The following is a 13,463-nucleotide window of genomic DNA, read 5'->3' as shown; positions in this document are numbered from 1 at the left end:
TGCCAACCCATTGATTGCGAGTTCGAGGCTTGCCCTACCCGGGACTTTTTCAAACATAAAGTTACGCAATACTCAATCACGATCTCCTCCCGGGCTCACAAAAATAGGCGTGGGAGTGACGGAACCACCCTATGAAAATCACGTCAGGAAACGCGGGATGTACTTAAGAAATACAGAGGCTTTGGACGGTTGTCACCACCAATGAACACGGTTGTGTGGTCACGCCAATGAAAAAAAAAAAACGCTTGGGCAAGCGCAAAAAAAAAAAAGTTGGACTTTCGGTTCAAATTGGAAAAGCCAGTTTGATATGCAATATTGTTATTTTGACTATATTATGTAAACTATATTATAGCATGCGTAAGCGAAAGATGTAGTGACCAAACAATCCTCCAAATTAGGTGAAAATCAGACGAGCTTTTTTCGAAATACATTATCCCAAACATAAATTTTACTGTATAAACAAAGATGGAACCAAATTTTCTCCATGATTGTAAAATATAGATAAAATATTTTAGTTTTAAGAGCAATATTATAATTATTATTTTATAATTTAGGTCCGTATGACTGTACGATTTTCATTGTTAATTAGTAAGATGTAGGGAGAATCGATCTTTCTTCTTCCATTTATTTATAATCGATTTTTTGAATAAAACTATTAAAAAAGGAAGATTGATTCTCACTACACCCTATTGAATTTAATTATTATTTTCATTTCTTCCATTAACACAAGTTTCCCTTTCTTCGGTAGTGAGAAAGCAAAAGAACAAAATATTAATAAATAAAAATTTATTATTATTGGTGCGATAAACCAGAGAGGTCTAACGCCTCGCGCGATGTACGTAGGAAATACATCGCCCGTCTCATGGGTGGGTTCTCACTCCCACGCCTATTTTTGTGAGTGCCACCCATTGGCTAATGGGCCTCACAAATGCCCGGGAAAAGGTTGTGAGAGAGTATTGCATATTTATATGGTTGAAAAAACCCGGGAAGGGCCGGGGACTCGATCTCGTAACCTTTGGATTGGCAGATAGGGCGTTATCACGCTGCTACCTAAATACAACTTTAGTAATATTAAATAAAAAATGTTCTGAACAATTTAGTAAAAAAATCAGAAAAATAAAATTAACTCTTATTATTAATTGTATTAGCCATTTAAATCATCAATTACAGGCAATATATCTCTATTAACTGGCAATAACCATAGAGAGGGAGGTTTCCTTATTTTTGATAAATTACTTTTGGGTACCAAAAAATGTTTTCCTGATAATTTTATTGGCTCAATCATTCTCAAGTCTAAAACATTCATTTTATTTATTTATTTTGTTGTATGGTATAGTTGGTGTTTCACGACTTCAATCCTGAATAAATTTTGTTCGAGTTTATGATGCCCTTTAAGCATCCTGATGCAGAAGGTCGATTTCCCACGAGGATTCTTCCTCATCCGCACGTGGCTCCTACTTCTTTCCTTCACCTTTTTCCAAGAACACTTTAAGTTTCCTCTTTATAACCTTTTCCATTTTTAAGTATATCTATAAGGCATGAGATGTTCTGTTGCCCAATCGTTCAACAATTTTATTACCAGTCAATCCACAGTGGTTTAGAATCCATTATAATGCTTTTCCTAAATCCATTTATATCGACATTTTAACTCGTTGGTGCCCTGAACGAGAAGAGTGAGTATTCTATCGAAAGTCTACGAAGAAAGATACTTTTTTTTATAGTATTGAGAATTTCAAAAGAAAATCCTATTGCCACTTCCCCGTCATATTACCCATTAATACTGTTTGTAGGAGGATGGTCTCGGAGGCGCTAAAGAAAGGTACACAGACATTTTAAAAAAATATTGACAGTTTTTAGTGATTTTTATTTATTTAAATTATCTATGTTTACTATTTATTTATTATTTGTACTGTTTTAAATTTTTTTCTTCTACTCGCGTACCTTTCATTTCCACCACCCAGACCATCTTCCAACAATTAATTTCATAGATCAACTAAACATGTCTTCTTACCTATATAATTTTATATTATGTTATCATCATTTTTTATACATGGTATCAATCTGCTACTGTCTAATTCCATGGTTATCGATCGACTATTTTGTATTATTCAATCCTATTAAAATTTCATTTGGATACCACCAAGTGAGAATGAGGGAGGAGGACATTGAAAAAACCGCATTTACGTTCGGCAGAGGGCATTGCGAGTTTACTAGAATGGCGTTTGGGCTTAGGAACGCGCCGCTTACCTTTCAGAGGTTGATGGATGAGTTTCTCCGTGGATTAGGAGAAGATTTTTGCCAAATATATATATGGACGACCTTATTGTTGTCAGTCCATCGCCATCAAGTCATATCGCCCATCTTCAAGTCGTCTTCAGACGCGTCCGGGAGTTCGGATTAAGGCTTTCGAGGGAAATGTCTCATTTCTTCCGGGAAGATAAAAAGTTCTTGGGACATCTTATATCTGAACTCCCCGTTCACCGTACCCGGCTATGGTTGTAGCTATCGTTCGTGTCGGGCCACCCGCTAACTTAAAAGAGATCAAGAGTTTTCGTGGGATGGTCAATTATTTTACCAAACGCGGCCAATATAATTTCACCGCTTACCCAGTTATTAAAAAAGGGTCGGGCATGCGCTTTTTGGGAAGAACATATGGACAGCTTCCAAAGATGCAAGGAGGCCCTTATCGCAGAACCAGTCCTGGCATTCCCGGACTTCCAGATCAAATTCGTGCTTACAACGGACGCGAGTGAAAGGGCGCTCGGAGCGGTACTGTCACAGCAGTCTAAAAAAGGGGATTGACCGGTGGCTTTTGCTAGTAGGCAACTATCGGACGCCGAATCTCGTTACAGTGCGCTTGAACGGGAACTTTTGTCTATCGTATGGACAGTCGATCATTTATGTCCATATGTTTTTGGTAGGGGATTTACCCTTCGTACGGATCATAAAGCTTTGTTATGGATGGACGGGCTAAAGGAGTCGTCCACCAGGGTTGGACGATGGAAGGAAAAACTTCGTTCATACAACTTCCAAATTGTACAGATCAGAAAGGGTCGCAAAATGTTTCGCAGACTGGTTGTTCCGGGCCATATATGCAAGCCCGCTACAGGAGTCGGGTCCATTGGGGAATACAGTTCGCGATACTGAATCATCAGACGCAGGAGGTACGATATATGCGGATGAGGCCCCTCTTGAAATTTGTCATACGCATCTCAACGAGTCGTATACGATTGTAAACCGACACACACGTCAGATCATGTGGAAGACGAGGACGGAAGGGATGTCACGAACGGAGCACACAGTATGGGAGACATAGTATCGAGACTGTATGGACCGTTCCTTCGGTGTCACCGGCTGACATCGTCCATATATTCAACCATATAACAAAAGGGGTAAAACGTATTACCTTTATGTGTGAAATAAAACGGTGTTAGATCGAATTAAACATCTATGGGATACGGAAAGGATAGGGACAGAACGCAATATTGTTTTATGCTCCAAAATTGTAGAGACGGTTAAGGAGCCGGAACGGCAAAAGGAGTTAGTCAAGGCATATCATGAGGGGAAAACCAACCACCGTGGAGTACCTGAAACGCTAGTTGCTTTGCGTCGTAGATACTATAGGCATCACATGCGGCGAACAATTAAGGAAGTCCTGGCTCAATGTACTGTATGCTATCGCGCGAAGTACGACCGACATCCTATTATGGTCCACCCAGAGGTTTCTCATACCCCGAATTCCCCGTTGTTAGACATTTTTACGTGGGAAGGGTCACACTGGCTCACAGTGTTGGATGACTTCAGTAAATTAGCCATGGCATATCCTCTGTTGTCTAAATCAGCCGACGCCGTTTGGGTGGGTATAAAAAATCTCACAAAATCTCATTGGGTATGACAGGGTATACTGTCAACCGCCTTCCAGTCGTCGTAAGGAGGATCAGCGATATGAAGGGCCGTTCAAAGTGGTAGCGTTAAGAGAACACAATATAGTCTCTATTCAAGAGCTTACAGGCGCTCAGAAGGTGAGACACACGGACATTCGGCACCTACGCATTCCTATGGATTCAGGCGTACCTACAGTGTAAAGTACCTATGTTCAGTTGTATTTATTTCAGTCTACAGAATTTTTTTTTTTGCCTTTTCTTTAGTTTTAGAGTTCCTTATTTTAGTTACGTATTCACATGTCATATAATAATATATAAGCATTGTAATTTAGTTAAGTTAAGTTAGAGTCAATTACAGTAGAAGTAGTGAATTTTGTTTTTGTTTTTGGTGTTTTGTTTGTTAGCGTTATGGAATTGTTCTTAATATTACACGTATATGAACTGTTGTTTATTACATCATAAGTGATAGTATATCATGATATTCACTTTGTGAACTGGGATGGGGTGATAAGTGAGAGATATAACTAAGTACTATAAATAAACACTGTAATACTATATAAACCCTCCAGCAGAATGTAAATAAAGTCCTTTATTCAAACAGCCGAGGTGTTCACTTCGTTCCCCAATATCTCTATTTTTTTTTGGTCCTTCCGTTACGGGGTATCTTAACTTATATATACATAATTCGAAATTTGTAAAAAAAGTAAACTATTTCTTTTGGATTTTATGTTTCTCTAAATGATGGTTGTTATCTCTTTTTGTTCTATAGCCCTGATGAAGACCTAAAATTCAGGTCGAAACGTCGGCATGAATAAATATTTTTTGTTTATTTATGTTCTTTTTGCTGACTGCTACTATTACTATATATGATTTTTTTTTCCATATTAACTTTTTTCTAAATGAAACTTTATATCATTTGCGTGACTGATGAAAATAGCAAATATTTTTTTTATTAAAATAAAATTCATGAATTCAGAATTCACCTGCTATCAAGCTATTTATTTTGTAACTTTCAAATGATTGGTTTCATTTAACATTAAGTATTCATATAAATATTATCAATATAATCGATATTAATACAATTGTATTAATACAACATAAATAGAAGTGGCCATAACTAAGCACTGTGCAGTTGATAAGAGGAGCATTGAACAAATAGAATAACAGTTGGCGGCCTACATTGCTAGTGTAGGGTAGCGTTTGGACTTGGTCCAAATTGTTGCTGCAGAACAAGTTGAAAGATCGATTCTAAAGATGTGAGAAGTTAAGTTATCTACAATTAAATCTTAAACTTAAAGAAAAGTACTCAAAGCACAAAACAAGAACAAAAAAAAAAGCTACATTATATATTTTTCGCTAAACTAGGTTTCCCAAAGTTAGATAACTTAAAAATTAAAATATCACCGAAAATATAATTGAGAAAATAAATACGGTTCTGAACTTCAATACATAGATAGCCTGAATTTGATTTTAAATTAAATAAGTTGATATTTTTAATTAGATATTTTAAACTTTAGCACGTAAGGTGTTGATAAAACAGTTTTATTGAATGTATGTATATATGTACCACATAGATAAAATGAAATATTTATTTAGGAGGTTTTCCGGATTATATAATGGCCCGGATTATCGAGGTTTGGATTAGCGATAGTTCACTGTATTATTAGAGGACTTTGTCTGGGAATAAAATTATTTTTTTATTCATTCAATAAGCACATATTAACTGGCAATCAAGCACTACTTCCAAAGGTACTATTCTTTGGTTTTCAATAATAAAAATATGGCAAAGTATGACTTATATGGTCCCTAAATATTGCAGGGACTTTCGGTGGGCCTGCTGTACTGCTTCCTCAACACAGAGGTACAGAACACCCTCAGGCACCGTTGGCTGCGGTGGAAGGAAGAACGATCCTTAGCGACCAGGGCCTATACCAAGGATATGTCTCCCAACACCAGGACAGAGAGTATCAGGTAAATGGAGTCTGCATTATCGAAATTGAATAGTTAAGATGAATTAGGTTAATTTTTATATAACTCAATCAGCACAGGCATTTGTTTTAGAATCCTAAACCAATCTTATTTCTCATATGATTTTTTTATTATTAGCCTAAAGGTAGATTTAGTATATTACTAGTGATAATAAAGAGACAATAAAAAGTAAAGGTATGACTTTTGGGCAATATTGGTGTAAGAGAAGGATGCTAACACCTAGGATATATATATATAGGGAAATTAGTGGTAAAATAAAGCAGTATTATTCCGGAATATGTGAGTGTTATTTTTCTATGCCATTTGTTTTTTTAGTTTTTTAGTCCATCTCATAAGGGATGCCAAAAGCCGAGACTCAGCACTTGATATATCTAACTTAATAGTGAGACCGTTGGTTTTCAATATACCAAAGCATAACACTATGTTATACAAACAACCCTAAAATGTGGCGACCGTATCCTGGAAACATTGCAGACAAAATCGGCTATAAATTCGCAGGATATAGAATATGCTGTCTCATCAAAAATGTTCTGAACTAGATTCAAGCTGACGAGAAGACTTCATGGGCAGTGGTAAAGGAAAGACCTAAGAAGGCCTATGGATAAGGTAGGTAGACTCCGGGAGAAATCGTGTCCAACTTGTTTAGAAAGAAGAAGAAACCGATGTAGATAACGTCCAATATGCAAGGAAGCGTCTAGCACAATTAAACTTGATAACAGAACAAATGAGGGAGCCATAGAGCACAAACGTGGTTAATTGGAGAATGAGCTTCATAGTCCTGTCGGAAAAGGATACCAATAATAATGAGGTTCTGGCTCGGAAAAGCATGTTTTGCAATTGCGTCCACGAGATGTTGGAGGGAAGTGCCCGTGAGAAAGAGTCGTGAAGGAAGGTGGATGATAAAATAGAGTCAAATAAAACCATCCTAGACATGTTACTATCCAAAGGAAAAATAGAGAACAGTGTTATAATAAAGAGAGAGGTATGGCAGGAGATCGAAAACCAGGACAAGGAATAATACCAAAGGAGAGGGACAAAATTGCTATGCCACAAAACTTAGTGTCCTAATGTCTTCGCACTAAGTGTTTCAAGTGCAGGAATAAGGGACACATAAAGGGCATCAGACCAGGTTCCTATTTGCACCGAAAGAGGGAGGTAGCAAAAGGAGAGGCTATGTAGATTAACGTCCAGGGGATGAGAAGGAGAAGATTCCTACATAACGAAGCGAATCCTACAGCGAAACCTCAGAAGCGTCGGAAATTCCGGGTACTGAGGCGGAAGAAAGAGAGAGTAGACAGGGTATACTCGTAGTTATAGAGGTATACTCGTAAGGGTGAACCTGGTAGGGAGTATGCCCTCAATAAACGGGTGTGATCTATTGGCAAAGGTGGGCACGCAAATAAAAAATAATACAAAAACATGGTCTATCAAGATAGCATTGAGGAACTGCGTCCACCTAAGGCTTCTAAAGAAATGAAAAACTTGAGTTGGGGGGGGGGACTAGAAACAAACCATAATGTACGAATATGCGGACATAGTTTTTAAAGATGGTGATATTCTGGCGGTGATGTGGAAGACCGTCTAGGAAATTCCATAGCAGTAGGACATGGGTCATTCACGTAAAGGCGAAGAGGTATCGGCAAGCGTTGATACAACGTATGAGGGAGGAGATAGAATCTTAAAAACTACTGAGTATCATAGAAAACAGCACATTATCGTACAACAGTCCCCTGTGGACGGTAAAGAAACAGTGTGCCGGAAGAAACCGCGGAAAACATAGGTTATCGGAATTGAATAATAATGTATTTGGTGAAAAATATCTGATACCTTTGTTGGAAGATCTTCTTGATAGATAGGGTAGATTTACCATCTTTAGTAACCTGGACCTCAAAGCTGGATATTACCAAATCAAGGGACAGATCGGCGGATGCGGTACAGGCGTTACGAATGTGGTTCTAGCTCTACGGGATCCCCGACCAGATCTTGTAGGATGTGTGTCGATGGTTTAACACCGCAATTCGGGGCCAATTGAGTTCACTAGGGATAATGTGGCATTTGGTTGAACCATTGAGAATGTTAAAAAACCCAAAAAGGAGGGAACTGTTCATATCGAACAGCTGATGCTTCCCATGTCAGGAACACAGTAACAAACTGGGGCTTTCTCGCATCTGCACGCAAGATGAATTCTTTACGTAAAAATTGTTGTTGTAGTGTATTCTCTGTACAAAGGTATTATTATTAAGCGCATTAAGGGAAAAGATGTGTTTTTCTTTATTATAGAGATAAAAAATACAAATGGCCTAAGTTGCACATCACCCCTATTGATACTCTTATAGTTACCACAATTGTTTTCAACTTTTATATTTTTACTCATTAAGTAAATTTGAATTTCGCTAAATCAGTATTGTCCTTAGATTCTGAGGGTAAATTTTTCTATTATATATAAAAGTTTTAAGTGATCACATTTAATATCTTATTTTACATATAAGTTGGAATAATAACAATGGGTAGTTAAACATTGAGTTTAATTGATGAAGAGTGCATTTTGCAATAAAATATTTTATGTTTTAGTAAGAATAATGACATATTTATTTAATACTTAAATTTATACTAATTCTCCATTTTAAAGGAGTTTTAATGATTCTCTCATTTGTGTTCACCTATTACCAAAAATGGTCCTGGTTTCATTAAAAACCCCGAATTGAGATTTCACAATTTAGAGGGTCTGTTCGTTAGGGGACAAAATCGAATAATTGGAGAGGGTGGATAATAGTCAGTGGATAATAAAAACAATAGCTTCACAGCTGATTATTATCTAAATAATGTGTAAATAATTTGCTTTTTTTTTAATAAGGCATGAGTATCTTACAACTTTTGTGAATTAAAGTTAATGACAATATCTGATTCTTTAAAGCTGATTTCACAGATTTTAAAAAGAATAGATTGAAGATTTCTTTCTTTTTTCGCAATAATATCGGTATTGGTTACGATCAGTGATTGCTAGTTGGAGGTAAAACATGATAATTGACAAAGATGGCCGCTCTACGTAATCTGTTTCTTAATAAGAAAATTAAATCTCATATTTTAAATGTCACTGAAAGTTCTGACGAGAGCTCGTTTTGTGATAAAATTCAGTAGACCCGAAATAAGGTTTCGTTTATAAGTGCAAACAAATTGGGTCCATGTTACTCCAATAAAAGTATAAGAAAAGATTTATGTACTTTTTCACCTGTTTTGTAGTAAATCCTGGGATGTACTGAAGGTACCATGTTTTACAGCCTCTTGGTCATTTAACCTACTAAAATAATCAAATGTTTAACTTTTATTTCTTCAACTTTAAGTTAAATATGTGTTAACAGTACTTGATAAAACTTATAATAATAATCTTTATTTATTCTGGGATTGATCGCTTTAGAATAATATATAGGCGTCAAAATTAGGCTTTAGAGCCTTAGAGTAAAGATGAAATTACAAAAATAATGAAATAAAATAAAACCACATGTCGTATCATAGAACATAAGATGACTTCTGATAATAAATAAAAAGAAAAAAAAAAGAAAAAAAAATCAAATAGAATTAAACTAAAAAATAAAAAGATACAATTTCTGCTAATATACATATTTACAATAACAAACGAAAATCTGATACATACAATACAGAAAATATATAAAGCTTTTTTGAAACTTTCAATTGTTAGTCTTTCGGAATTGGGTGGAGAAAAGATAGTCGAAGATACTAGATTTGAAGATTGGAAGGGTATTAGAACTATGAATAAAGAAGGGAATAGAATTCCAAAGGAATAAGATCTACCAAAGGTTGCTGTTGGATGGGCAGTTACATATAAGTCTGAAGTCCGTGAGTGACCATATACACCATTTCTAATTTAGAGTCAACTTACAAATGTGTCATTATTTATTCTTTGTTAAAGTTAACAAATTAAAAAGGTGAATTCCAAGCATGAATCGAAGAAAAAGCATGAATTTTCGTTTGGTCCTGGGGTATTTTACAGCAAATAATAATAAGAAGAAATAATCCAAAAGTTGGTTTATTTCACTACTTAATTTAGTACAAATTAACAAACGAATTCGAAGGAATCTGACATGAAAATCAATCTAATGAGATCAGTAATTATTTGTAAAATAAATTAAACTATTTATGCTATTTAAATAAATAGACACGAATTTCTTTGTCTTCTCATTTTAACGTTATTTACATTTATTACATTAAAATTAAAAATTATTTTAAAGATAATTCTGAGGAACAAGTCTGATATTGATTTTACACTATAATGTTTATTGTGAAAATTACAGCCACTAGAAATATGTTCTAGCTTCCAGTTAAGTGTGTGGCAAGCGGTTATTGTCACTCTTCAATGACTATGCCGATTTTGATAAAACTTGATTGATATTTTTTGTGGAAATAAGAACAAAAAACAAACAGAGAAAGAGTACTTATGGATACCTTTTTTATTTTCTTCCAAGTTCCAGTTATCTTTTCATGTAACTAATTCCATCTTCAACAATATTTGAGGCACCCGATGGTAAAACATGGAATTTGACATGATTTTTTACTACTGTCATGAGAGACCCAGTGGGTGTAGATCATGGTAACTGCAACAGCAGACACCTTGTTCATCTTGATTCCAAATTATATATATTGTATATGTTATACCAAGTTTTGATATCCCATACTTGATTTATAGTTGAAGAAATAAAAGTTAAAAATCTACTTTTGTTAAGTAGGTTAAAGGTAGAAGATGTAAGTACCGTAGACAACCGTGTTTACTTCAAAATAAGTCAACAAGTGCGGAAATCCTTTTTTTTTTTTTTGGTTAAGTCCTCCATTAAGAACCTAAACAGCCCAGTGGGGATGTCAAGGTTCATTTCTCGAGGCCGCTGAATAAATATTGATCAGCTGAGGTGGGAATCAAACTCACAACCTTCTGAACCAAGCGTTCTGGGATCATCGTCCCATCCCGCTCAGCTAATGCTAAAAACCGCCTAATCCCGGCCCTCTTTCTTATTTTTTTATAAGTAACTTGGATCCGATTCGTTTGCATTCATTCTCGAAACAATAGTTCCGGTCTTAAGCATTTCAATCACCAAAATAGCTCTAGCTCTAACTATTATTGATATTTAAAATATTGAAATTGATTTTCTTATTAAGAAACAGACTGCGTCGGGCATTCATCTTTGTCAGTTACCATGTTTTACTCTCACTAGTCACTATGCTTAATAATTAAGAAGTATGTACAATAGATAATAAATCATTAATTAGATAGTGTAAGATTTATACATAAAGATGGGACTATTTGAACCGTGAAAGGAGGTATTTGTCAAGGAGGGAGGTGGATGTAACCATGGCAACCTTATCAACCTCTGTTCCTCCGCTCAGACTTCTTGGAGATGCTTGTCGAGATAGGCAAATGCTATCCATTAATTAAATATAATTTATCTGCAGGGCGAAACTGCTTTAGAGGTAGCTCGTGCCTCAGCATCGTTCATTGTACTACTCCAACATGTGTAATAGGATTTCTTGCTAAAACAGAGAATACTAAGCATTATATTTCGTATCTTAAGCGGTTAAATTTAGTCTGTTTTCTTTTTCACTTAATATGGATATATGAAGTATACATGAAGTAAGGGGAAATAATGCAATCGTGCACAATTTTATATTCAAATTTTAGATGGAAAAACACGATTTTAGATCCCTTACGTCAAAATAACTAAGTATCGGAAAAGGGTTGTGTGTGTGTTTGTGTTTGTGAACATCTTAGCTTAAAAACAAAAAGTGGTACGAAACTGATATTACACATTTAGGATGTAACTCTGTAAAGAGGATTTTCTTTTTGCTACAGCAAATTGTTTGTTATAGTCGAACAAACAGAATTGGCAACTTAAAGAATCTATTTAAAATTTTATTTATTTATTTTTTTTTTATTATTTCATCCGCTCTATCGATTTTAATTAATTTAAACTTGATAAATCAATGTAACAATAAAATCCTATTTGATAGGTCATAACCTCTTTGAACTGCTATGTACTGTCTTGGGATTTAGTCGGGATTCCAGGATTATAGCTGTAGACAATTATCAAAATTAAGTTAGTTTATTAATTTACATTGTGTCCTGCAAAACTATTATTATAATTGGATTCTTTTTCAAAGAACCAAGTTTACCAATTAAATACCTTTATATTCATAAAATGTTGTTACCATCAATTATATAATATCATAAGGGGTGGTACTGTATAATACTAACACAAGGAGGCCCCTCACCTCCGGACTCAAAATAGCTCCTGAATGGATAACTCATATGTAAAATTAAAAATAACAGGTAACCTTAAAATACCAATGGTAGTAAAAGGTAAGACACAATGCGAATTACTTTTCTTTCTTACACAGTAATGCACTACTAATTCACATTTTATTTCTGTTTTTTAGAGGGTTCGGAAAAAAAAACAAAAAAAAACTGTATAATATAATAGTAAATAAACTACATAAAGGAACTAAGTATTTATTTACAATTAATGATAAGTATTTATTTACAATGATGTTATTAAAATGACTGAAATGATTTAGATAATTGGTTTGCCATAAAATATTGAATTACATTATGAATGTTATGGAATATATTTTAATAGCTTCTGCTTTGGATGATTCATGTCATGGATGTGTCTTTGCCGTGAGTGCTGTCGTAGCCATCGGTGACATCTAAGCCGTGGAGTCCCATTTCTGAAGAGCCCTTATTAGGACTTCTCCAAGTCCATGCTCTTCTTCAGCCCGTAATCTTACTTCTGTCCATCTATCCCTTCTTCAGTGTCTGTATTCTTTTTACCTCTGCCCCCACTTGATTCAAAAAGGGGCGTCGCCTTTTTGGAATCATATTTCTCAGTGGCTATAAGTTACAACGCCCCCTAGGTGAGTGTCTCTCCTAAGTCCTGAGAGTGGGTGAGAAACTACTACCGATCACACACTCTATCGGCATGTGGTACCCATTAACCACTTGGAACGAACTGTCGTTCCTAAAGGTATGAAAAGCTCCGGTACTCAAGCACAGAAATCCCCTTTGTTTGTTGAGAAGTATCACTTCTTGGAGAACAGGTATCATTGCAGATGTGGCTAAATTATTTAACGACATTTATCATACTGTTGTTGTGGGAATGGCCAAAACCAGGATATATAGCAAAACTAGTCTAACTGAACTCAAATGATGAATTTATAAAATTTCTTCCTCTAAAGTACCTTTAATTTTTTTTTTTTAAATAACAAGTTGCCATTGTTAGCTTAAAGAGTTTGTTAAATAATTAAAATAGAAAAAGGAAAAATAGAGATAGTTCGAATCGAAAAAAAAATCGAGATTAATATACGCATGACTTTGTTTTATTTTAGTTAAATTGTTGTATATTCGGCAGATACAATAGTAGAAATATACTATTTTAATGCTATATATATATAGCACAATTTTATATTCAAATTTTAGATGGAAAAACACGATATTTTTCTATTATATATAAAAGTTTTAAGTGATCACATTTAATATATTATTTTACATATAAGTTGGAATAATAACAATGGATAGTTAAACATTGA

At 34.9% G+C, this 13,463-nt stretch overlaps 1 protein-coding gene across 1 annotated transcript in view; it reads left to right on the top strand.

The window, feature by feature from the left end:
- LOC106680473 (diuretic hormone receptor) overlaps positions 1-13,463 on the top strand; it is a 142,181-nt gene that overhangs the window by 122,009 nt on the left and 6,709 nt on the right. Inside the window, exon 10 of the mRNA XM_067047908.1 lies at positions 5,704-5,855. Coding sequence (XP_066904009.1) covers positions 5,704-5,855 — 152 coding nt within the window. The remainder of the gene's footprint in view (positions 1-5,703; positions 5,856-13,463) is intronic.

This window comes from Halyomorpha halys, unplaced genomic scaffold (assembly GCF_000696795.3).
Source record: "Halyomorpha halys isolate HHAL.00 unplaced genomic scaffold, Hhal_1.1 Scaffold264.1, whole genome shotgun sequence".
Taxonomy (NCBI): domain Eukaryota; kingdom Metazoa; phylum Arthropoda; class Insecta; order Hemiptera; family Pentatomidae; genus Halyomorpha; species Halyomorpha halys.
Note: the sequence above shows the minus strand (reverse complement) of the source record. Positions and strands in the feature narration are given on the sequence as shown.